This window comes from Hemitrygon akajei, chromosome 32, assembly GCF_048418815.1.
Source record: "Hemitrygon akajei chromosome 32, sHemAka1.3, whole genome shotgun sequence".
Lineage (NCBI taxonomy): Eukaryota > Metazoa > Chordata > Chondrichthyes > Myliobatiformes > Dasyatidae > Hemitrygon > Hemitrygon akajei.
The window spans coordinates 38722158-38749619 of NC_133155.1; the positions used below are offsets into that span (position 1 = coordinate 38722158).

A 27462-nucleotide genomic window follows, 5' to 3' on the forward strand; every position below is an offset into this window, starting at 1 on the left:
ATTCTCATAAGGCATGCTCCCCAATCCAGGCAACATCCTTTTAAATCTCCTCTGCACCCTTTCCATGGCTTCCACATCCTTCCTGTACTGAGGCAATGAAAACTGAGCACAGTACTCCAAGTGGGATCTGACCAGGGTCCTATATAGCTGCAACATTACCTCTTGGCTCCTAAATTCAATTCCACAATTGATGAAGGCCAATACACCATACACCTTCTTAACCACAGAGTCAACCTGTGCAGCTGCTTTGAGCGTCCTATGGACTCGGACCCCAAGATCCCTCTGATCCTCCACACTGCCAAGAGTCTTACCATTAATACTATATTCTGCCATCATATTTGACCTACCAAAATGAACCACTTCACACTTATCTGGGTTGAACTCCATCTGCCACTTTTCAACCCAGTTTTGCATCCTATCAGTGTCCCACTGTAACCTCTGACAGCCCTCCACACAATCCACAACACCTCCAACCTTTGTGCCATCAGCAAACTTACTAACCCATCCCTCCACTTCCTCATCCAGGTCATGTATAAAAATCACGAAGAGTAAGGATCCCAGAACAGATCCCTGAGGCACACACCACTGGTGACCGACCTCCATGCAGAATATGACCCGTCTACAGCCACTCTTTGCCTTCTGTGGGCAAGCCAGTTCTGGATCCACAAAGCAATGTCTCTTTGGATCCCATGCCTCCTTACTTTCTCAGTAAGCCTTGCATGGGGTACCTAATCAAATGCCTTGCTAAAATCCATATACACTACATCTACTGCTCTTCTTTCATCAATGTGTTTCATCACGTCGTCAAAAAATTCAATCAGGCTCATAAGGCACGACCTGCCCTTGACAAAGATTCAAGATTCAAAAACTTTATTGTCATTCCAACCACACATCAGCTCTGCAGGGCAGAATGAGACAGAGTTTCCCAGGGGCAAATGCAATCATAACATAACAAACGCAACAATAAATAGTAAGCACAACAATAAATAGTAAAACACAACAGCCACATGTTGGTTAAAATCAAGTTATAAGTGACCAGTGCAAGTTAAAAGTGTCCAAAGCAGAGTCAGGTAGAGCAGCTATTTAGCAGTCTGACCGCCTGTGGGAGGAAGCTGTTTAGTAGCCTTGTTGTTTTTGTTTTGCCTGATGGCAGAAGAACAAACAGTTTATGGAGAGTGTGTGAGGGGTCTTTAATGATGTACCGTGTCTTCTGGAGGCATCGACTCCGAAAGAGGTCTTGGACAGAAGGTAGAGAGACCCCAATAATTTTCTCTGCTCCCCTAACCACCCTCTGCAAGGCTTTTTTTGTCGGCAGCACTGCAGCTGGAGTACCAGGTTGTGATGCAAAAGGTCAGCACACACTCAACCACTCCTCTGTAGAATGTAGTTAAGATATTAGTGGGGAGTGATGCTTGTTTAAGTTTCCTCAGAAAGTGCAATCTCTGCTGGGCCCCTTTCACAATCCCAGTGGTGTTCCTGGACCATGTGAGATTGTCCGAGATCTGCACCCCAAGGAACTTGATGTTTTCCACTCTCTCCACTGTGGAGCCGCTGATGCTGAGGGGTATGTGCTCAGGCTGAGACCGTCTGAAATCGACTATCATCTCCTTGGTTTTGGGGACATTAAGCATCAAGTTGTTGTCACAGCACCAGCTCTCTAGGTGTTTGACCTCCTCCCTGTACATTGTTTCATCATTTTTGCTGTGGTATCATCAGCAAATTTAATGATCAAGTTCCCCTTGAATCTGGCTGCACAGTCATGTGTTAGTAGTGTAAACAGCAGTGGACTGAGCACACAGCCTTGTGGGGATCCAGTGCTCAGTGTGATGGAGTCAGAGATGTTCCTGCCAACACGGACTGACTGTGGTCTCTCTGTCAAGAAATCCAGAATCCAGCAACACATGGCAGTGTTAAGGTCAAGCAGCGACAGTTTCTCCACTAGTCTCTGCGGGATGATGGTATTGAACGCTGAAATGAAATCAATGTACAGGATTCTGGCATAAGTGTCTTTATTGTCCAAGTGAGAGAGAACTGTGTGCAGTGTGGTGGATATTGCGTCCTCCGTAGAGCGGTTGGAACGATAAGCAAACTGTAGAGGATCCAGCGAAGAGAGGAGGCTGGCTGTGATATGAGGCTTGACAAGCCGTTCAAAACATTTAATCACTATGGGGGTCACAGCGACGGGACGGTAATCATTCAGACAGGCTACAACTGATTTCTTTGCTACAGGGATGATTGTGGAGGTTTTGAAGCATCGGGACAATGGCTTGACAATGGAGATGTTGAAAATGTCTGTCAGGATCTCTGCTTATACATCAGCACATTCCTTGAGCACACGACCAGGGAAATTGTCGGGACCTCCCGCTTTTCATGGGTTGACCCTGGCAAGGGTTCTCCATGTGTACTCTGAATCAATGATTGGAGCCCGCTGGTCAGACGGTAAAAAGGGACTGGCTCTCCCCCTTGCTGTAGTGTTTGATGCTTCGAAGCATGCAAAGCCATGCTGACTATCCCTAATCATGTTATACCTCTCCAAATGTTCATAAATCATGCCCCTCAGGATCTTCTCCATCAACTTAACAACCACTGAGGTAAGACTCACTGGTCTATAATTTCCTGAGCTATCTCTACTCTCTTTCTTGAATAAAGGAACAACAGCCGCAGCCCTCTGATCCTCCGGAACCTCTCCTGTCCCCATTGATGATGCAAAGACCATCACCAGAGGCTCAGCAATCTCCTCCCTCGCCTCCCAGAGTAGCCTGTGGTATATTTTGTTCAGTCCTGGTGACTTATCCAACTTGATACTTTCCAAAAGCTCCAGCACATCCTCTTTCTTAATATCAACATGGTCAAGTTTTTCAGTCTGCTGCAAGTTATCACTGCAATCACCAAGATCCTTTTCCATAGTGAATATTGAAGTAAAGTATTCATTAAGTACCTCTGCAGTTTCCTCCGGTTCCATACACACTTTCCCACTGTCCTATTCTTTCACATCTTATCCTCTTGCTCTTCACATTGTTACGAAAACCCCGTAACCAGGTAACTTACCAGCAGAGATAGATGGATCAGCTGAGTCGGATGCTACTATTTTCAAACGTTTTATTCAACAAGGGCACAAACGTATGGTTAATACAAAACATTCAGATCGTCAAAACTCAATCTAAAACACCGGTGTAACCATAATCAATCAGAAATAAGCTCTACAGTTGTCTAGGGGGTAATACTGAGTCCAACGGAAGTCTTAAGAGTCACTCAGAAGTTTGCAGGCTTTTTCCTTTATAATTTAGAAAAGATGCACACTTGCCCGTCATCTTGGCAGAGCAAATCCTTGGAATCAGGGGAGCAGACTTCCCCGTTGTTATTTTAAAAGCAGTCTTTCGTTGGTTTTAGCCACAGATTCAAAGTCGGAATCTAGCGTACGTGGCTTCCTTCAAAATGGCGTCCCGCTCCCACGGGAATCGATCTCGTGTCTCCTGGGTGCGTCTGCTGGGTGCATCTGAGGTGCATCTGAGGGTCCTCCCCTCAGACCCGCCTTTATACTTCTTCACGGGATCGCAGGTATCAATCAAGTTGCAGGTAATGCGATCTTTCTCTCAACCAGCCCACTTTGCCCGAGGGCTTTTCACGTGGTCTCCATGAGACAATAGTCAAAGTCACCGTTATTCTGCTTCTTGGGAGAACGTGGTCTTCCGCACGTCTTTCTCTTTTGGGTCAGCTGACCCCCCCTTAACTAGAGTTCTTCACAAAGGAGGGGGCCAACGGCATAACAACATACTTGTAGAATGCCTTGGGGGTTTCCTTAATTCTTCCCACCTCATGGTAAGGCCTCCTCATGGCCCCTTCTAGCTCTCCTAATTTCCTTCTTAAGGTCCTTCTAGTAGCCTTACAATCTTCTATATCTCTAACATTACCTGCTTTCTGATCCTTTTGTAAAATTTTCTTTTCTTTTTGATTAGATTTACTGCAGTCTTTGTACACCATAGAAATTTATTACAGCCGTTGTACACCAGTCATAGGATCATCTGGGGCTGTGGGAGTTTGGGAGTTTGAGTTCTGTGTTTTGACAGTCAAAGCAAGAATAGAAGGCATTGAGCTCATCTGGAAGTGATGCCTATATCGCTTGATTTCACTTTATAGGAGGTGACCATGGTTCAAAAGACAGAACCAACTGCCACACACAGCACAAAGAACATATAATTATGATAGCAAGAAGAACATACACTTATAAACAAAATAATAATGTAGCCCAAGTGCCTGGGAGTCACGACCTGCAAATTGATGGTGCATGAATGTTGTCTTGGAGTCTTGTTTCTGCAGAACAAGCCCATAGAAGTTCCTCAGTACATGCTAGTGCAGCCACAGAAGAATGTAATCTAGCTTGTCTCCCACCGAGCGAATACTGGAAGGCAGTTCTAATGGAAGGGGACAGCCTCCAATCCAGTGTAGAATACAGTGGCACACAGCCAGCTCCAGCGTCTCCTTCCTCAGCAGCCGGAATAGGCAAACTTGAGGTACAAATGAGGCCTGGCCTGGATTACAACCAAGGCCATGCAGCTCTCCCACCATCGGTCGTAGCAATGAATCGGTGAATCAGACTTGTAGTATTCTACATTACCAATGTCCTTGTCCACTTGCAATGCTGCTTTGAATTAATTATGTACGTACTCCCTGGTGTCTCTGTTCCTTTAAACTCTACTGTACCCTTTCATTCATTGTAGAAGTCTATCACTCGATTGACTTTCCAAAATGCATTGCCTCAAAGTTATCTGTATTGAAAGCCATTTGCCACGTCTCAGTCCACTTCCCTAACTGATCCAGATTTCCTTTTAATCTCTGATAACATATTTCTCTATCAACACCAATCCCTGATTTCTTGTCTTTTGCAAACTTACTGATCAAGCCGTGCATTTGCATCCAATTTATGTATACGAATAAGAAATAACAATGGTCCAAACACTGACTCAAGCAGCACACCACAAGTTACCAGCATCCATTCCAAGAAACATCCTTCAAACACAGCCCTAGCACTGAGCTGATTTTTGATTCCACCTAACGAGCTTTCCTTGGATTCCATGAGATTGATACTTCTGGACAAGGATCTGGAAGGACCTTGTCAAAGATGTTGCCTAAGTCCAAACAGCCAACGTCTACTGCCATATTCTAGAACATAGAACGTAGAAAAACTACTACACAATACAGGCCCTCAATGTTGTGCCGAACTTACTTTGGAAATTACCTAGGTTTTCCTATAACCCTCTGTTTTTCTAAACTCCATGTACCTATCCAGGAGTCTCTTAGAAGATCCTATCATATCCACCTTCACCACCATTGCCGGCAGCCCATTCCATGCACTCACTACTCTCTGCATAAAAAACTTACCCCTGACATCTCCTCTGTACCTACTTCCAAGCACCTTAAACCTGTGCCTTCTTGTGGCAGCCATTCCAGCCCTGGGAAAAAGCCTCTGACTATCCACACGATCCACACTATCCTCTCATAATCTTACACAACTCTATCAGGTCCCCTTTCATCCTCCGTCCCTCCAAGGAGAAAAGGCCGAGTTCACTCAACCTTTTCTTGTAAGGCATGCTCCCCAATCCAGGCAACATCCTTGTAAATCTGCTCTGCACCCTTTCTATAATTTCCACATCCTTTCTATAGTGACAGACAGACAGACAGACATACTTTATTGATCCCAAGGGAAATTGGGTTTCGTTACAGCTGCACCAACCAAGAATAGTGAAGAAATATAGCAATATAAAACCATAACTAATTAAATAATAATAAGTTAATCATGCCAAGTGGAAATTAGTCCAGGATCAGCCTATTGGCTTAGGGTGTCTGACATTCCGAGGGAGGAGTTGTAAATTTGATGGCCACAGGCAGGAATGACTTCCTATGATGCTCAGTGTTACATCTCGGTGGAATGAGTCTCTAGCTGAATGTACTCCTGTGCCTAACTGGTACATTATGGAGTGGATGGGAGTCATTATCCAAGATGGCATTCTTAACCACAGAGTCAACCTGTGCAGCAGCTTTGAGCATCCTACGGACTCGGACCCCAAGATCCCTCTGATCCTCCACACTGCCAAGAGTCTTACCATTAATACTATATTCCGCCATCATATTTGACCTACCAAAATGAACCACCTCACACTTATCTGGGTTGAACTCTATCTGCCATTTCTCAGCCCATTTTTGCATCCTATCAATGTCCTGCTGCAACCTCTGACAGCCCTCCACACTATCCACAACACCCCCAACCTTTGTGTCATCAGCAAATTTACTAATCCATCCCTCCACTTCCTCATCCAGGTCATTTATAAAAATCACAAAGAGAAGCGGTCCCAAAACAGATCCCTGAGGCACACCACTGGTCACCGACCTCCAAGCAGGATATAACCCATCTACAACCACACTTTGATCTCTGTGAGCAAGCCAATTCTGGATCAACAAAGCAAGGTCCCCATGGCTCCCATGCCTCCTTACTTTCTCAGTAAGCCTTGCATGGGGTACCTTATCAAATACCTTGCTGAAATCCATACACACTACATCTACTGCTCTACTTACATCAACATGTTTAGTCACATCCTCAAAAAATTCAATCAGGCTCGTAGGGCACGACCTGCCTTTGGTAAAGTCATGCTGACTATTTCTAATCATATTATGCCTCTCCAGATGTTCATAAATCCTGCTTCTCAGGATCTTTTCCATCAACTGACCAACCACTGAAATAAAACACACTGGTCTATAACTTACTCATCCTCATCTACTGTTTTTGTTATTTGTTACTGAGATTTCAGCACCTAAGTTACAGAGAATGGTTGAACAAATTAGGTCTTTATTCTTTGGAGTGTAGAATGTTGAGGGGGGATTGATAGAGGTATTTAAAATTATGAGGGGGATAGATAGAGTTGACGTGGATAGGCTTTTTCCATTGAGAGTAGGGGAGATTCAAACGAGAGGACATGAGTTGAGAGTTAGCGGGCAAAAGTTTAAGGGTAACATGAGGGGGAATTTCTTTACTCAGAGAGTGGTAGCTGTGTGGAAGGAGCTTCCAGTACAAGTGGTAGAGGCAGGTTCGATATTGTTATTTAAGGTAAAATTGGATAGGTATATGGACAGGAAAGGAATGGAGGGTTATGGACTGAGTGCAGGTAGGTGGGACTAGGTGAGAGTAAGCATTCGGCATGGACTAGAAGGGCCGAGATGGCCTGTTTCTGTGCTGTAATTGTTATATGTTATTTCTTTGAAAATCTCTTAAAAAAAAAGTCAAACACAACATCCCCCACACAATGCTATGCTGACTCCACCTTTGGACGTTCTTTTTTTGTCCTGTCACTCAGAATCCCCCGAGTAATTTCCCCATTACTGATGTCAGACTGATAGGCTCATCGTTCCCTGGCTCACACTTACTCCCTTTCTTAAACAACGGAACAATTTCAGCCACTTTCCAGCATTCAGGACCTTCACTCGTAACTAATGATGAAACAAATTTCTCTGCAAGCGCCTTCACATTTTCTCTGTGGTCTCTCTCAAGATCCAAGATTGCACACAGTCAGGCGCCATACTGTAAAGCTGCAAATACCTCTTCCCAGGTAACATGAGGGTTCTCCAAAATATTTCTATTTATTTTCTTTATCTCTTGAACAACTATTTTTTCATCAGTAAATACCATGAAGGAATGTGTTAAAAATTCCACCCATCCTCTGTGGCTCAAGACATTGGCTGCCCTACTGGTCTCTATGAGGACCTACCTCACTCTCTTAACCACTCATTTACTCTTAATATAGCTATAGACTTTTTGAGATTTTCTTTAACCTTATCTACCAGATCCATCTCATCCTTGTTTTGCTGTCCTGATTTCCCCCTTAAGCATACCCTTTATCGTTTTTATAGTTGTCAATGTATTCCCTTACTACTGACCTCATAAACCCTATACATATATACTTCCTACTTCTCTTGACCAAACCATCAATATCTCTCAACAACAACTTCCTTGGTAAATCTTGCCAGGTTGACCCTTCCTCTTATAGGAACATACTGCCCTATAATCATGATATCACAGTCTTAAAAGCTACTTATTTGTTTCCCTTCAAACAGGCACACCCAATCAACCTGAATAGATTGTGTCTATTTCCTTTAAAATGAACCCTGTCATAATTTAGGGCCCTAGACCATGGACCTATTTACCCTTTTCCCTCACCATCTTAAAAATAAAATAATTCTAGTCACTAGAGCCAAAGTGCTCCCTGCCACTTGCTCTACCTTGCTCCCTAAGAGGATGCCTAGTACTGCACCTGATTAGGCTCTGCATGTATTGTTTCAGGAAAGAGTTCACAATTTCCAGCTTTTCGTGCTCTTAACACTCAGTAACTCAATCAATGCCAGTCATCTACTCCTCAAGTTCTCACTAACTATAGGGCATTTTTCATACAGCCACTCTGGAGAAAATAACATACAAAAAATGCTGGAGGAACTCAGCACATTAGGCAGCATCTATGGAAAGGGAGAAACAGTCAATATTGTGGGTCAAAACCCTTCATCATTACTCCCTCTGGAGAAAGCCTCTCCTTCTTGGTTCTAAGTTCTACTCATATGGCCTCACTGGACTATTCCCCCAAGAATATAATCTCTAAGCACTGCTGTTATATCCTTCTTTATCAAAATGACAAAATACCTTCCTCCCTGTACCTCTGTCACACGTGTAGCAACAATATCCTCAGTCACTGGACTGCCAGCCCTGAACTGTCAACCTTGCTTCTGGTATGGCTGTAATGTTCCAGACCTTACAATCACTCCACACTTGAATTCATCTGCCTTCCCTGTAGATCTTTGTACATTGAAATTAATGCAACTTAAATGAGTATTTACTTTTCTCCCTTTACTGTGACTCTGGTTATCCTGATTACCAAACTCGCTCTTGCTGGCTACTGCTTTATCCTACCACTCACTCTTGCTCAGAGTCCCAAACCCCTGCCTGTCTAGTTTAAATCCTCCCATGTAGTATTAACAAATTTCCTGGCAAGGATATTGGACCCTCTCTGGTTCAAGTGCAATCCATCTCTCTTATAACAGATTGCCTCTATCTCAGAACAGATCCAAATGGTCCAAGAACCTGAATCCCTGTCTCCTGCACCGGTTCTTCACCCATACATTCATCTGGTTTATCTCTTCTTCTGACCTCACCAGCATGTGGCACTAGGAGTAATCACCACTCTTGTTGCAGGTAGGCAGCATCCATTATCAGGGGCCTCCACCATCCAGGCCATGCTCTTTTCTCACTGCTTCTATCAGGAAGAAGGTACACAAGTCTCGGGATTCACACCACCAGGTTCAGGAACAGTTATTACCCTTGAACCAGATGGGATTACTTCACTCAATTTCACTTGCCCCATCGCTGAAAAGCTGTTTTTTTACTTGCACAGTTTGTTGTCTTTTGCACACTGGTTGTCCACCCTGTTTGATGTGGTTTTTCATTGATTCTATTATTATCATTGGATTTACTGAGTACGCCTGCAAGAAAATGAATCTGAGTGGTATATGGTCATGTATATGTACTTAGATAATAACTTACTTTGAACTTTTACCTAACTCCTTATACTCATTCTGCAGGACCTTATCCCTTGTTCTACCTATGTTATACTTACACTTTACTTTATTGTCACCAAACAATTGATACTAGACCGTACAATCATCACAGTGATATTTGTTTCTGCACTTCGCGCTCCCTGAAGTACAAATCAAAGTAAATGTAATAAAAATTTAAATTATAAATCATAATTAGAAAATAGAAAAGGGAAAGTAAGTTAGTGCAAGTCAGGCACTAATTTATACCAACAGGCCAATAACCTCTGGCTGTTCACCCTCCTCCTCAAGATTGTTCTGCAAATATTCAGAGACATCCTTGCCCCTGGCAGCAGGGAAGCAGTTGTTTCTTTTTTAGCAATTTAAGTGATTGTATTAACAATATGTGTTCATTTTTATTATTACAGGGAACATCTGACCCACACTGTGTTGTTTGGGACAATTCCAAAACGTAAGTGTCAAAACTGGTAACTCTTCTCAAACAACATACAGATGTTTATCCTACTCATATTGTTTAATTTGAAAATAATCTTCTACGTGAAGTAGACACAGAAGCATATTTCATTAGTGTTCTCTTGTTATGCATCATTACCAACAGATTGTTTTCCTTCTGTTACTGAATGACTGCATTACATGGGTTTTAAAGATATAAATTATTTAAAATTATTCCCATATGACAATGTCTGTCAGTTTATGTTCCTCCTCTTTTTGCTCTTCATGCATTGGGTCCGGGCACCTCCCATGCTTATTCCTTTAAGTTCTTCCATTACTAACTCAATGCCAGGCTGGATCCATCTATATCTTTCTTTTGCTTCTTCCCTAACTGCTTGATGAATTTAAATTCTTTACACCCTTTGCTCATTCCAAACTGTTAATCTCATCTATGATAGCCTCTTCTCAACACTTTTAACTTTCAGTTCTTGAACTCCATTCCCCACAATGTCTCGCTCTCTTTATAAATGTTTGTTTTTGCTAGAAGCATTGTTTCCTTCAAACGTTGAATATGATAAACTGCTCTGCTCATAGGATCATTGGATGTTTCTTTTGCATTTATTTACTACAATGTGGCTGATAATATGACTGGTAGAGCTTATCTTGAAAAGTCCTGTTCTGTACAGCTCTTGAATTACCTGGATAATATAATCAGCAATACCTAAGACACCTGCGTGAAGATACGCTAAAGATTTCACTTTCACTAGGGCACATTTTATCAAAGTGAAATTATCCTTATGCCTCTTGGCTATGTATCATTTTAATTCTGTATTCTTAAACATTGTTATTATATTAAACTGCATATGAATTATAGAAGAAGAAAAAATTACATAGCACTATATATCTCAATTACAAATTAATTATAATGTGAAAGTAAAAGCATTTGAGTGAACAGCACAGAATATTTCAAAGGATTTGTCTTGCATTATCAATTAATATGCCACTTGGTGACAATTAATCAAAAGTCATACAACAATAGGTCAGTTTTTCAAATCATACGGTAATTATTTCATTTATCACAATGGGAAACTGAATAACATAACACTTGTTTCATTAGGAAATTAGAAGCTATAAGGTTTATTTCTTGATTCATTATTTGGGAATTAGGGAGTTAATAACTTCTAGCTGCTAAGTTCAACTCCTCCCTTGCACTTATTTGAGTCTGTGCCAGACTATTCAGAAGCTTGACAGGGTATGTGACACCAAATTAAGCTTGTATACAAATTATTCCATTCCTCAAAACCTTTATTTTTGTAATCTCCTTCAGTGATGCAGCAATCCACAGACTCTGTGTTACTCTACCTTTGGAATCTTGCATAACCCCACTTATTGTAGCATCATTATCAGTGGTCATGTTTTTGAGTAATTAACATTCAAACCCAGACTTCCCGCTAGTGATTCTTTAATCTTCACATCTGATTTAAACTACTCCTTAAAATGTTGGCAATATCTCCTTTAGTGGCTCAATGTCTTACCTTTGTAAGATAATATTCATGAAGGATATCCTACCGCTGTCTGTAAGGAGTTTCTACGTTCTCCCTGAAACTGCATGGGTTCTTCCGGTGCTCCAGCACTCCAGCTTCCTCCCACAGTTGGTCATCGTCTCATGATTAGGGTTAGATTGGGCTTTGCTGAGCAAAGCAGCTTGAAGGGCCAGAAAGGCCTGATCCACACTTTATCTTGGGAAATACATAAACAGCAATGTAATATGTACCTTTACAGATAGTTTATGTATCATTCCTAACTTATAATCACTGACACCACATTTACAATAATTAAGATGGAACACCAAGAATTTGATTGTCAGACTGAAGCAATTATAAGAGCAGTATCAAGTTAATCAAGAACTATTGAAGAGTGAACTTATCCTATTAACACTGGAAAATTAAAGTAATTGTTCACAGTTTGGAAATCAGAAGAATTCAGATACTCGAAACCTGAAATAAAAACAGTTAACGCTGGTAACAGTCAGGAGGCCAGGGAGCATCCATGAAAAGAGAAACAGATGGTGTGTAAGGTCCTGGATCCCTCACATTCCAGAATGTTTCTGATTGCATCCATGATATCCTGAAGTGGGAAGGTGAACAGCCAGAGGTTATGGTACATATTGGTACCAATGCCATAGGTAGGAAAAGGAGGGATGTCCTGAAATCAGACTACAAGGAGTTAGGAAAGAAACTGAGAAACAGGACCTCAGAGGTAGTAATCTCGGGATTGCTGTCTGTGCCACATGACAGTGTGTATAGGAATAGAGTGAGGAGGAGGATAAATGCGTGGCTGAGGGATTGGAGCAGGGGGCAGGGATTCAGAGTTCTGGATCATTGGGACCTCTTTTCCGGCAGGTGTGACCTGTACAAAAAGGGCAGGTTGCACGTGAATCTGAGGGGGACCAATATCCTGGCGGGGAGGTTTGCTAAGGCTACTGGGGAGAGTTTAAGCTAGAATTGCTGGAGGGTGGGAACTGAACTGAAGAGACAGTGGAAGGGGCGGTTGACTCACAAATAGAGAAAGCTTGTAGGTAGTGTGAGAGGGAGGATAGGCAGGTGATAGAGAAGGGATATGCTCAGACCGAAGGTTTCAAATGTGTCTATTTTAATGCAAGGAGTATCATGAACAAAGCGTATGAGCTTAGAGCTTGGATCAGTACTTGGAACTATGATGTTGTGGCCATTACAGAGACTTGGATGGCTCAGGGGCAGGAATGGTTATTTAGAGTGCCTGGCTTTAGATGTTTCAGAAAGGACAGGGAGGGAGGCAAAAGAGGTGGGGCATGGTACTGTTGATCAGAGATAGTGTCACGGATGCAGAAAAGGAGGAAGTCATGGAAGGACTGTCTATGGAGTCTCTGTGGGTGGAAGTTAGAAACAGGAAGGGGTCAATAACTCTTCTGGGTGTTTTTCATTGACCACCCAATAGTAACAGGCACACTGAGGAGCAGATAGGGAGACAGATTCTGGAACGGTGCAGTAATAACAGGGTTGTCGTGCTGGAGGATTTTAATTTCCCCGATATTGATTGGCATCTCCCTAGAGCAAGGGGTTCAGATAGGGTGGAGATTGTTAAGTGTGTTCAAGAAAGTTTCCTGACACAATATGCTGATAAGCCTACAAGAGGAGAGGCTGTACTTGATCTGGTATTGGGAAATGAACCTGGTCTGGTGTCAGGTCTCTCAGTGGGAGAGCATTTTGGAGATAGTGATCACAATTCCATCTCCTTTACCATAGTACTGGAGAGGGATAGGAACAGACAAGTTAGGAAAGTGTTTAATTGGAGTAAGGGGAAATATGAAGTTATCAGGCAGGAACTTGGAAGTATAAATTGGGAGCTGATGTCTCAGGGAAATGTACAGCAGAGATGTGGCAACTGTTCAGGGGATATTTGTGTGGTGTTCTGCATAGGTACGTTCCAATGAGACAGGGAAAGGATGGTAGGGTACTGGAACCGTGGAGTACAAAGGCAGTTGAAAACCTAGTCAAGAAGAAAAGAAAAGCTTATGAAAGTTTCAAAAAGCTAGGTAATGATAGAGATCAAGGAAAATATAAGGCTAGCAGGAAGGAGCTTAAGAATGAAATTAGGAGAGCCAGAAGGGGCCATGAGAAGAATACACTTCAGTATTCACTACAGAAAAGGACATTAGCGATTGTAGGGATGACTTACAGCTGTCACAACCATGGATTTGGCAGAGCAGAGGATACAGCAATTGTGCTCGTGAATATGCATGTGTCAGCAAATTATTATTTCATGTTGATAGTATTTAACTCCATTCATTCCATCATAGTATTTGTCAAGACTTGGAGACAGCAACGCTTTGCTGCCTGCTTGAACTCTGCTTTGCCTGGTAAATTGGACTGTCGAGTCAACTGACTCTGAAGTATTTGTTTCATTCTTAGTTGTTCTTTTCAGCCATAGTGTAGGCTTTGTTTTCCATTTGAGAGTTTTAGTTAACGGCCCTGATTGGCCTAGCATTTATTGTTTTCTTTTCCCTTTAACACTGTTCGCTTTAAAGTCTGTGATCATAAAAAGTTATGAAGTCAACGAGCTCAGCATGCGTGCAGGAGGCAGCGCCAATGCAGTCGTTGATGTAGCGAAGAAAAAGAGGGGGACAGATACCCATATAGGCTTGGAACATGGACTGTTCAACAAAGCCAAAAAAAAGGCAGGCATAACTGGGACCCATGCGGGTGCCCATGGCTACACCTTTGGTCTGGAGGAAGTGGGAGGAGCCAAAGGAGAAATTATTCTGCTAATAATTTCGCTAGACGGAGGAGAGTGGTGGTAGAGGGGAATTGGTTAGGTCTGGAATCCAAAAAGAAGCGGAGAGCTTTGAGACCTTCCTGATGGGGGATGGAGGTATATAGGGACTTGACGTCCATGGTGAAAATAAGGCAGTGGGGGCCAGAGAACTTAAAATCATTGAAAAAATTCAAAGCGCGAGAAGTGTCACGAACTTGTACAGCCGATACATACCATAGAGTCTTAAAGCAGAAACAGTCATACAGAATCAAAGATTCATACAGCAGATACAGTCAAACAGAACCTTTAGAGTCATACAGATGTACGGAACCATAGAAACGTACAGCAGATACACTCATACAGAACCATAGTGTCCTACAGCAAGCACCGTCACATACAGAACCATAGAGTTCTACAGCAGGCACCATCATGCGGAACCATAGAGTCTTACAGCAGGCACCATAATACAGAACCATTGATTCCTAGAGCAGGCACTATCGTAGAGAATCACAGAGCCACACAGCAGGCACCATAATACAGAAACCATGGAGACCTACAGCAAGCAACGTCATACAAAACCATCGATACCTACAGCAGCCACCATCGTAAAGAATCATAGAGTCCTACGGCAGGTACCATCATACAGTATCACAGAGTTCTACAGTAGGCAACATCATACAATACCATAGATTCCTACAGCAGGGACCATTGTAGAGAATCACAGAGCCACACAGAAGGTACCATCATACAGAACCATAGAGACCTACAGCAGGCAGCATAATATAGAATCATACAGTCCTACAGCAGGTACCTTCATTAGCACCATAGAACCATAGAACATTACAGCACAGAAACAGGCCTTTTGGCCCTTCTTGGCTGTGCCGAAACATTTTTCTGCCTAGTCCCACTGACCTGCACCTGGCCCATATCCCTCCATACACCTGTCATTCATCCACCTGTCCAAGTGTTTCTTAAATGTTAAAAGTGAGCCCACATTTACCACTTCATCTGGCAGCTCATTCCACACACCCACCATTCTCTGTGTGAAGAAATTCTCCCCCCCAATGTTTCCTTTAAACTTTTCCCCCTTCACCCTAACCCATGTCCTTTGTTTTTTTTTCTCCCCTAGCCTCTGTGGAAAAAGCCTGCTTTTATTCACTCTATCTATACCCATTATAATTTTATATACCTCTATCAAGTCTCCCCTCATTCTTCTACACTCCAGGGAATAAACTCGTAACCTATTCAACCTTTCTCTGCAACTCAGTTTCTCAAGTCACAGCAACCTCCTTGTAAACTTTCTCTGCACTCTTTCAACCTTATTAATATCTTTCCCGTAATTTGGTGACCAAAACTGCACACAATACTCCAAATTCAGCCTCACCAATGCCTTATAGAACCTCACTGTAACATTCCAACTCTTACACTCAATACTTTGATTTATGAAGGCCAATGTACCAAAAGCTCTCTTTACTACCCCATCTACCTGTGACGCCACTTTTACAGAATTTTATATCTGTATTCCTAGATCCCTCTGTTCTACTGCACTCCTCAGTGTCCTACCTTGTATGTTCTACCTTGTTTTTTCCTCACAAAATGCAATACCTCACACTTGTCTGTATTAAACTCCATCTGCCATTTTTCAGCCCATTTTTCCAGCTGGTCCAGATCCCTCTGCAAACTCCAAAAACTTTCCTCACTGTCCACTACACCTCCAATCTTTGTATCATCAGCAAATTTGCTGATCCAATTTACCACATTATCGTCCAGATCATTGATATAGATGACAAATAACAATGGACCCAGCACAGATCCCTGTGGCACACCACTAGTCACAGGCCTCCACTCAGAGAAGCAATCCTCCACTACCACTCTCTGACTTCTCCCATTGAGCCAATGTCTAATCCAATTTACTACCACACCATGTATATCTAGTGACTGAATCTTCCTAACTAACCTCCCATGTGGGACCTTGTCAAAGGCCTTACTGAAATCCATGTGGACAATATCCACTGCCTTCCCTTAATCTAATTTCCTTGTAATCTCCTCAAAAAACTCTAATAGATTTGTTGAACATGACCTACCACACACAAAGCCATGTTGACTCTCCCTAATAAGTCCTTGTCTATCTAAATATTTGTAGATCCTATCTCTTAGTACTCCTTCCAATAATTTACCTACTACCAACGTCAAACTTACTGGCCAGTAATTTCCCGGATTACTTTTAGAGCCTTTTTTAAACAACAGCACAACATGAATACAGAACCTTCGAGTCCCACAGCAGGTAGAGACGTAGAGAACCATGGAGTTCTACAGCAGGTAGAATCATACAGACCTATAGAGTCCTACAGCAGGTACCATCACATAGAAGCAGAGAGCCCTACAGAAGGCAACATCATTCAGAACCACAGAATCCTACAGCAGTTAGAGCTGTTGGTGAGTGTTTAAACTAATTTGGCAGGGGGTTGGGAACTGTACTAATGGGTCTCAGGATAGGACAGATGGTAAAAAAGTAAAGGTAGTGTGCAGTCGGACCGTCAGGGTGGTGAACTAAGTGATGGAACATATCTGCAGCCAACAGGGTGAGTATCAGTGCATTAGGGATGCAGAATCTAAAGCAGTAGTACGATACTCAATGTGTTGTTTTTCATGTGCGTAGGTTAAGAAATAAGGTAGTTGATCTTGTTGCAATATTACAGATTGCCAGTTATGATGTTGTGGCTATCTTGAATCTGAATCTTTGCTGATTGTTTGTTGTAGTTTGAGCTAAATGTCCAATGTTACACTTTGTTTCAGTGGGATAGGAATGTAGGCAGAGGTGGTGGTTTGTCTCTAAAGAATGACATCAAATCAGTAGAAAGACATGACATAGGATTGGAAGATATTGAATCGTCGTTGGTTGAGTTGAGAAACAGCAAATGTAAGAGGACCCTGATGGCAGTTACATACAAGCCTCCCAACAGTTCCTTGGAGGTGAACTACAGGTTACAACAGGAAATAGAAAAGGTGAGTCAAAAGGGGAATATTAATGCTGTCATGAGAAATTTTAACATGCAGGTCGATTGGGAAAATCAGGTTGGTAATGGATCTCAGGAGAGTGAGTTTGTTGAAAGCCTAAGAGATGGCTTTTTAGAGCAGTTTGTCATTGAGCCTACTTGGGGTTCAGCTATACTGGATTGGGTGTTATGTATTGAACTGGAGGTAATTAGGGAGCTTAAGGTGAAAGAACCCTTAGGAACCAGTGATCACAATATGATTGAGTTCAACTTGAAATTTGATAGGGAGAAAGTAAAGTCTGATGTAGCAGTATTTCAGTGGAGTAAGGGAAATTACAGTGGTATGAGAGAGGATTTGGCCAAAGTAAATTGGAAGGAGCTGCTTGCAGGGATGTCAGCAGAGCAGCAACGACGTGCTTTTCTGGGGAAAATGAGGAAGGTGGCTGCAGGACATGTGTATTACAAAAATGAAGAAATACTCAAATTTTAAAATAGTACTACCATGGCTGACAAAGGAAATCAAAACTGTTGTAAAAGCAAAATAAAGGCATACAACAAAGCACAAATTAGTGGGAAGATAGAAGATTGGGAAGTTTTTAAAAACCTACAGAGAGCAACTAAAAGAATCATTCGAAAGGAAAGATGAAATATGAAAGTAAGTTGGCAAATAATATCAAAATGGATAGTAAAAGCTTTTTCAAGTATTTAAAAAATTAAAAGAGAGATGAAAGTGGATATTGGACCATTAGAAAATGAGGCAGGAGAAATAATAACAGGGGACAAGAGAGACCCCGATGATCTTCTCAGCTGACCTCACTATCCGCTGCATAGTCTTGTGATCCGAGATGGTGCAATTTCTGAACCAAGCAGTGATGCGGCTGCTCAGGATGCTCTCAATACAACCCCTGTAGAATGTGATGAGGATGGGGGTGGGAGATGGACTTTCCTCAGCCTTTGCAGCAAGTAGAGACGCTGCTGGGCTTTCTTTGCTATGGAGCTGGTGTTGAGGGACCAGGTGAGATTCTCCACCAGGTGAACACCAAGAAATTTGGTGCTCTTAATTATCTCTACCAAGGAGCCGTTGATGTTCAGCGGGGAGTGGTCACTCCATGCCTTCCTGAAGTCAATAACCATCTCTTTTGTTTTGTTCACATTCAGAGACAGGTTGTTGGCTCTGCACCAGTCCGTTAGCCACTGCACCTCCTCTCTGTAAGCTGACAGAAGACTGGAAAATTGCAAATGTCATTCCACTTTATAAGAAAGGAAGAAGGCAGCAGAAAGGAAATTAAGTTAGCCTGACCTCAGTGGTTGGGAAGATGTTAGTGTCAATTGTTAAGAATGAGGTGATGGAGTACTTGGTGACACAGGACAAGATAGGACAAAGTCAGCATGTTTTCCTTCAGGGAAAGTCCTGCCTGATGAATCTGTTGGAATTCTTTGAGGAGATTGCAAGTAGGATAGATAAAGGGGATGCAGAGAATGTTGTATGTTTGGACTTCTAGAAGGCCTTTGACAAGATGCCACACCTGAGGCTGCTTACCAAGTTAAGAGGCTATGATACTACAGGAAAGTTACTAACATGGTTAGTGCATTGGCTGATTGGTAGGAGGCAGTGAATGGGAATAAAAGGATCCTTTGCTGGTTGGCTGCCAGTGACAAGTGGTGTTCCGCAGGGGTTGGTGTTAGGACCACCTATTTTTATTCTGTATATCATTGATATAGATGATGGAATAGATGGCTTTGATGCCAAGTTTGTAGATGATACAAAGATTGGTGTAGGAGCAGGTAGTGTTAAGGAAACAGGTAGGATGCAGAAGTATGTCTTAGACTGGGCAGAAGACTTGACATGGACTTAGACAGAAGGAAAATGGGCAAGAAAATGGCAAATTAAATACAATGGTGGAAAATGTGTGGTCATGCACATTGGTAGTAGAAATGAATGTACACCCTACTTTCTAAATGTGGAGAAAATCCAAAAATCTGAGATGCAAAGGGACTTAGGTGTCCTTGTGTGGAACATTCTAAAGGTTAACTTGCAGATTGAGTCAGTGGTGATGAAGGCAAATGCCAGACAGAGTAGATGGGGAAAGGATGTTTCCCATGGTAGGAGATTCTTAGACAAGAGGGCACAGACTCAGGATAGAGGGGCGTCCTTTCAAAACTGAGATGCGGAGAAATCTCTTTAGCCAGAGGGTGGTGAATTTGTGGAATTTGTGCCTCATGCAGCTTGGAGGCCAGGTCATTGGATGTACTTAAAGCAGAGATTGATAGGTTCTTGATTGGACATGGCACTAAAGGTTACAGGAGAAAGCCAGGAAATGGGGTTGAGGAGGAGGAAAAAAAAAGGATCAGCCATAATTGACTGGTGGAGCAGACTCAATGAGCCAAATGGCCTAATTCTGCTCCTATGTCTTATGGTCTTCATTGTCCACCAGCATCCATGATTTAATGTGACAGGATTATCTAGCTCTGATCTGATTAACATGGATCAATGGGGTCTGTCTTCCACACTTTACTCTCATTGTTGTTTCTATGTAGCTCTGTGCTGCAGTTCCACCTAGTTAATGTTTCATTTGTGGGACACCTAGTACTGACCCAGACTGGCTCTATAAGATGCTTCATTTTCATGAACTACTGCTTAATGAAGTGAAAAAAATGAAGTATCAAAATGCGCTCTAGGTGTTAGCATCATAAAATCACTCAAGGTCACTCCTCCCTAACCACATCTTTTCTGGCATTATTCTTCTGTAGCCACACTGGCAAATGTATGATTCTACCATAAACCTTCCTCATGCGATGAAATCAGCTGTTGTATCAGACGAAGTTAAAAGTCTGCTTCAGCAGACATGCCCATTCAGAGAGTGAAGAATTAATAATATTTACAATCAATTCGATCTATGTGTTGTTATTGCCACTCATGGTCAGTGATACTTTGTACTTAGGATGCTGCTGACATCCACAATAGAGATTTATATATTCCTGCTTCTAGAATTATGGTTTACTTCATGCAGCTTGTCACTGAAGATTACAAGGAATAAGTCCACGATTAAGGAGCTTTACACTCATTGTTAGCAAATTCCATTTTACACACTATTTTAAAACACAACACAAACTGAGCACAAATGTTGATGTTTTGGAAATCTTATTCAGTATGATAAATGTCTAATATGGTAAGTGGAAATACTACAGGGATACACAGAAGGTGCCCTTTTGAACTTAAGATTGTTATTCATCCTCACGTCAAATCCAATAAAGTGTTATTCTGCAACTAACAAAGGCATTACTCAACTACCTGATGCATTGGTACTTGTTATACACAGAAGAGAATGCAAATGAATGGACCTTTTCAAGATCTGTAAGTCATCATGTTTCACTGGCGTTCAGTTGTTGTTCTTCAATAAGTACACCATTCTTCAATCAGTACTCTAAGCGGTTGCAACAATATCCCACCTCAGCCAAAAACCGTAGGCTGTAGATAAAACTATGCAGTGCTGTAAAGCATTCGATGTTTTAATGTAATGTAGGTTTTTCTTCATTTTAAAGTAGTTGGATAAATTATTTGAATTGCGCTAGTCCCTAAGGTGATAATAATTCTTCTGAAATTTTACATTATTTCTGCAGTCCCTTGAAAGGAAATCCATAGTAAATCATTCTACACTGTATTCCATGCATTGGTTGCTAAACTAAATAAATACTATATGTTTTCTGAATACTAAATGAATTGATTAAATGCCACATTCTCTGTCAACATGTTCATAACCTTGTGAGGTGTAATATGTTATGAATCCACTGGCACCAAATAACAATAATGAAGATGGGCTAGAATCAATAGGAACTCTGACTCCACACGGTACCATGCTGTGATTTATTAGATTGTGGATGCTGATTATTCAGCTGTGAGCATAGCAGGCATGCAGAGCGATTCCGATATTGGTAAGAAAGATTTCTGAACCTTTTGCAGTGTTATCATTAATGATCATGCTGCCAAGCAAGAAAATCTTTCCACAGATGAGTAGTTAAATCCATAGATTAATAGCTGCCTGCTTTGTTTCAGCTCGCAGATTGTTTAGAAAGCAAAAGCAAGCAGAGGATAATAGATTTGACCTTAGAACTCCAAAAGGGCTTCAATAGTACCCAGATGCACTTGTGGTGAATTAAACAGTCCATGACTGGAAACAAGCAGAGCAAAGAGACTGTGACAGCCATCAGCATGGAGGCTGATTTTTGAAAATTCATTTTTCAGGATATGAGTGTCACTTTTGAGATCAACATTTATTGTACTTAAAGAAGTGATAATTCTGCAAGGTGAGGGTACTCTCACAGCGTTATTAGGTAGAGAGTCCCAAAATGTCTGTGGTGTGATTCCAGGATGCTTTGTTGTGGCTGGATCAAACAATCAGCCTCTTCACTTGGCTGATTACACACTCATCACCAGGAAAGAACCACATTGGAGCTACTAAAAGGGTTATTTTTGTCAACATACACAATGAAGGCATTTGCTGGCAAGTCCAAAGTGACCCAGGATAAGCTTTTGGTGGGTTTTTGGCTCATTGAATTTATACCTTCCCCAATAATAATTCAATCAATTTCATTCCTTCCTAGCACTCTCTCCATGTCCATTAACTCAGCCCTGATATCCCCGGATGCTACCAGTTAACTTACCATCCAACTTGACTTTGGAATATGGAGGAACCTGGAGCACACATATAAACTTAAGTGATCGCAGGAAAAATCCATGTAGATAGCACCAGAGGATTAAACCCAAAATGCTGGAGCGGTGAAGCTGCAATTGTTTCACCTCTGGTGAAGGAGTTATTGGTTGGTGCAGGTATGGTATCCTTAAAACATGTGAGGAATTCCCCTATGTACCTGCTGTCCATTTCCTTCCTAGTAATGTTATTGAAATAGTCTAACTGAATAACTGAATAACCCTTGTGCATTTTGGAGGTGGATCAGCTATATCACATAACTACAAGACAAATAATCTGCTTTGTCTGGATGGCTTAAATTCTAAGAGAAAGTTAGTGCAGTATCCATCCAAGTAAGTAGTATCCAGAAGGCCATAAGACCATAAGCTAGGAACAGAATTAGGCCATTTGGCCCATTGAGTCTGCTCCACCATTTCATCATGGCAATTCCTATTTTCCTCTCAGACCCAATCTCCTGCCTTCTCCCCGTACCTTTTTATCCCTGACCAATCAAGAAGCTATCAACCTCTGCCTTAAATATAGATGAAGACTTGACCTCCACAGCTGCCTGTGGCAAAGAATTTCACAGATTCATCACTCTCCGGATAAAGAAGTTCTTCTTCATCTCCGGTCTAAAAGAACACTCCTCTATTCTGAGGCTGTGTCCTGTGGTCTTAGACTATCGCACCTTAGGTAACATGCTCTCCACATCCACTCTATCAAAGCCTTTTACCATTCGATAGATTTCAATGAAGTCACGCTTCATTCTTCTGAATTCTAATGAATACATGCCCAGAGCCATCATATGACAAACCATTCAATTATGGAATCATTTCTGTGAACTTCCTGTGAGCCCTCTCCAGTTCAGCAGAATCTTTCTAAGATGGGGCCCAAGACACCGCACAATACTCCAAGTGAGGCCTCACCAGTTCAGCAGAATCTTTCTAAGATGGGGCCCAAGACTCCGCACAATACTCCAAGTGAGGCCTCACCAGTGCTTTATAAAGTTTCAATGTTACATCCTTGCTTTTACATTCTAGTCTTCTGGAAATGAATGCTAACATTGCATTTGGCTTCCTCATCACAGACTCAACCTGCAAATTAACCTTTAGGGAATCCTGCACAATGACTCCTAAGTCACTTTGCGCCTCAGTTTTTTCGTATTTTCTCTCCATTTAGGAAATAGTTAACCCTTTCATTTCCGTACACTGCCATACACTTCCTGTATTCCACCTGCCATTTATTTGCCATAAGACCATAGACATAGGAGCAGAATTAGGCCATGACTGTCATAACATTGTCCTTTTGACACACCTTCTCTATTTCCCATTGTAATCTGTGGTCCACATCTCAGCTATTGTTTGGAGGCCTGTATATAACTCTATCAAGGTCCTTTTACCTTACAGATTCTTAACTCAACCCACAAGGATTCAGCATCTTACAACCCTATGTCACATACTTCTATTAATTTGATGCCATTCTTTATCAGTAGAGCCATGCCACCCCCTCTGCCTACTTTCTACCCCTCTGATACAATGTATAACCTTGGACATTCAGCTCCCAACTACAACCACCCTTCAGCCATGATTCAGTGATGGCCACAACATCATACCTGGGAATCTGTAATAGTGCAACAAGATCATCCACCTTTCTTGTGATAGGTGTTGAGATATAATACTTAGAGTGCTGCATTTGCTATCCTTTTTGATTCTGCATCCCCAGTGCACTGATACTCACCCCGCTGGTTGCAATTTTGTCCTATCATCTGCCTTCTCTTTGTTGCTTTTTTTCCATCCGTCCTATCCTGAGTCCCTTCACTCCAGTTCCCACCCTCCTGCCAAACTGGACAAACCTGCCTGTGAGAATATTGGTCCCCTCAGGTTCAGGTGCAACCCATCACTTTTGTACAGGTCGTACCTCACCCAGAGGAGATCCCAATGATCCAAGAACCTGAAGCCCTGTTCCCTATACCAGCTTCTCAGCCACGTATTTATCTGCCAAATCATCCTCACTGGCGCATAGTACAGGTGGCACTCCAGAAATTACTACCCTGGAGGTCCTGTTTCTTAGCTTTCTGCCTGGCTTTGTAAATTCTCTCTTCAGGACCTCCTTGCTTTCCCTTCCTTTGTCATTGGCTCCAAGACATCTGGCTGTTCTCCTTCACCCTCCTGTTGTGGACGCGATGCAAGACATCTCATTCTCCTAATCTGTCTGTCCTTTTTTAGCCTCTCAAGACTACCTGTCCCTCCACCTATCTTCATAACGTCTGCAAACTCTGCAACAAAGCCATCACTTACATCATTTAAATCATTCAGATATAACATAAAAAGAACGCAGACTTCTGTGCAAGACTACTAGTCACCAGTAGCCAGTCAGAAAATGCTCTCTTTATTCCCACTCTTTGCTTCCTGACAATCAACCACTGCTTTATCCATTCTAGAATCTTCCCTGTAATACTGTGGGCTTGTAGCTTGTTAAGCAGTCTCATGTGTGGCAACTTGTCAAAGATCTACTTAAAATCTAAGTACACAATATCAACCAATTCTCCTTTGTCTGTCCTGCTTGTTACTTCTTAAAATAATTCCAACAGATTTGTCAGGCAAGATTTTCCCTTGCGGAAGCTATACTGACTGTGACCTATTTTATTGTGCCTCTAAGAACCCTGAGAGCTCATCCTTATTAATCGACTCCAACATCTTCCCAACCAGTGAGGTCAGACTAACTAGCCTATAGTTTCCTTTCTTCTGTCTCTCTCTCTCTTCTTGGAGTAACATTTGCAATTTTCCAGTCTTCCAGAACCATTCCAGAACCATTCTTGAAAGATCATTATCTAGTACCCCATACACTCCTGACTAACGTAAGTGGAAGGAGACTGAATGAAAGAAAGAGAGAAGGACAGAGGGAGGGAAGATAGCTTTATTTGTGACACTTACATCGAAACATACAGCAAAATGCATTATTTGCATCAAATCAAATCAGTGAGCATTGCGCTGAGCATCCAGCCTGCAAGTATTGAAACACTTCCAGAGTATGCACCAAACCATATGTCTTTGGAATGTCGAAGGAAACCCATGTCGTCAGAGAGAGAATGTACAAACATGGGAATTGACCCCTGATGCTGTAATAACATTACTGACCATTATGCTACTGTGGCTGCCAAAACTGTCAATGGAATTTTTAATCTATCTGATTTTGCAGGCTTGCCAATTTCAAATAGCTGGCATATTTCAATGAGTTCATCATTAATGAATGTTTCTTAAGCAACGTACTTTCCTGTTGATCCATAACCTTCCGCCATCTTCCAGCATACGCCTTGCTCGACATGCCTTGTATTCATTCTGCCAGCACACGTAACACCTGTGTAATTCTAACAATATCCAAAAATAAACTATCAGCATGTGAGTACTTGTATTGGAGGGGTCGTGACTGTCACGTGACAGCACTGCCCATTACCTGGTCGGAAGGCATGCCACCTGCCAATCAAGGTTTGAACCCTCCTCACCCATCAATGCACACCTAACCATTGGCCCCTTTAATTAGCCTTGTACTTGGCCTTGGGCAATTGGTCTTGGTAATCAGCTTAACTCTGCCGGCACCAAGCCATTGGCTTCCCTGGGAATTACCTGGGCTGGACCTTCCAGCCCTGCTGCACTAAAAGGGTGCCACAGGTACTGGGCGCTCTCTTTGCCATCTCCGAGGGACCACTTTGCTTCACTCCAGGCTGAAAACCGTTGGACGGCGCTGGAGAAATTGTTGATGAGCTGTGCATTGAATACGGTTGGGAGCATTGATTATTACCCCTAATAGCACAGAGCCATGCCTGCACAGAGTCGGGGGGGATCGGTATCGTAATGACTTTTCCGTTGGTTGTATGTGTGTGTGTGTACTTTGTTCCCATGCAATTTTCCCGTGTTCATTATTAATTGTCTGTGTGTGTTTTATTGCCGATGTGACTTTTCCCGTGACTGCTGTAAATTGTGTGCATGTGCTTGTTGCTTCTGATGCCATTTTCCCAGGTTTCCCTTCTGTAAGTAAAATCCTTTACTACCATGACTGTGTGTCCAGAATCCTTGCCTTTGAGACCTACCAAATCTGTTTCCTCACTTACAACAATTGGCACTGTGAGCAGAGTTTCAGGCCTCCTGGCTGGACACAGGCATAGGAAAACGTTCTAGAACAGGGGCAAAAAAGCCAGTGCAGGCACTGAGGATAGGATTCCCAGGTGGACCAATGAGAGAGGGGGATTTGTGCGCTTGGCCAGCCTGCTGGCAGACCACAGTAAACCAGTGGACTGGTCCGAGCAGATGGACCCACGTGGTCTCCCTCCTGAAGATGTTGAGTTCCCCAAAGCCAAAGGGAGTCAAAGGGGTGCCTTTTGGCTGTTCGCATCCCTCCTGAGACGCCAGGCTAGGGTTTCTGGCCAGACCCTGCAGTTATGCCACCAGAAGGACAGGGAGTTAGAAGAGCTCCAGCAGCACTGCTTCACACTGCAAGAGACAGTACAAGCTGCCCAGACTCGAGCCAGCGATCTCGAGGTCAGGGGAACTGAAATCGCCTACAGGCTAATACAGCTGCAGCAGGCGTGGGCAGCCCGCCGGGCTGGCTGGCAGCCAGACCCACTAAAAATTCAAGCCCTGGCCCAGCGATGTGACAAGCTGGATGTGTGGCTGGGGGATAGGGATAAACAGTGACGAGGAGGGGGTGCCCAAGGAGCCTGGGTTCCACAATTGCTCCCCCCTATGCACCCGAACCCTTGCATGCTCGACCCGTCACCTCGCGGTCCCATATCCACCACAAAGAGGAGGGGGATGAGGATAGCCAATCCGCAGAGATGCATGTCGGAGGTCCCTCCGAGACCACCGAGACCCGGGATTTCTCCCAAAGGAGCTGACCCAGCTGGCGGATCGGTACCACGAGCGGCCGAGCGAGCACCTAGCCGTGTGGCTGCTCCAGCTGAGGGTTGATGGGCCCCCAACTCGTCAAGAGGCAAGCGCCCTGGGGAGCCTCTCTGATCAACAATGCCCTACGGGCACCGCAGCCAGAGATCCGGGAAGACACTACCCTGTGGGATCAGGTGGTGACCGCTGTGAAGGTCTGATACCCCACCCTCTTGGAGTGCGACCGTAATTGTTTAGAAAATACCCGGGTGACCGGTGCCCTAGCAGGATACCTGGTCACCACCACGCGCCCAGATTTAAAGTCAGTGGACAATTGGGCCTTGTTCCAGGGAAGGTGGAACCTGTTCCGACGGGACAGGTTGCACCTGAACTGGAGGGGGACTAATATCCTTGTGGGAAGGTTTGCTAGTGCTGTTCTGGTGGGGGGGGGGGGGGGGTTAAACTAGATTTGCAGGGGGAGGGGAACCAAAGTGTTAAAGCAGATAGTGAGGTGGAGGAGGATAAAGATCATGTGATAACTTCAAGTATAGTGCATGGAGTAAAACCAGATCTAGCATATAAAGAGGC

General features: G+C 42.9%; 1 protein-coding gene across 5 annotated transcripts in view; it reads left to right on the top strand.

Annotated features, from left to right (window-relative positions):
• The window catches only part of LOC140719771 (adhesion G protein-coupled receptor B2-like), a 1068758-nt gene that overhangs the window by 664729 nt on the left and 376567 nt on the right, over positions 1–27462 (top strand). For all 5 annotated transcript variants that reach the window (XM_073034634.1, XM_073034637.1, XM_073034636.1 and 2 more), the window contains one exon: positions 9996–10039. In XM_073034634.1, the coding sequence (XP_072890735.1) occupies positions 9996–10039 (44 nt within the window). The remainder of the gene's footprint in view (positions 1–9995; positions 10040–27462) is intronic.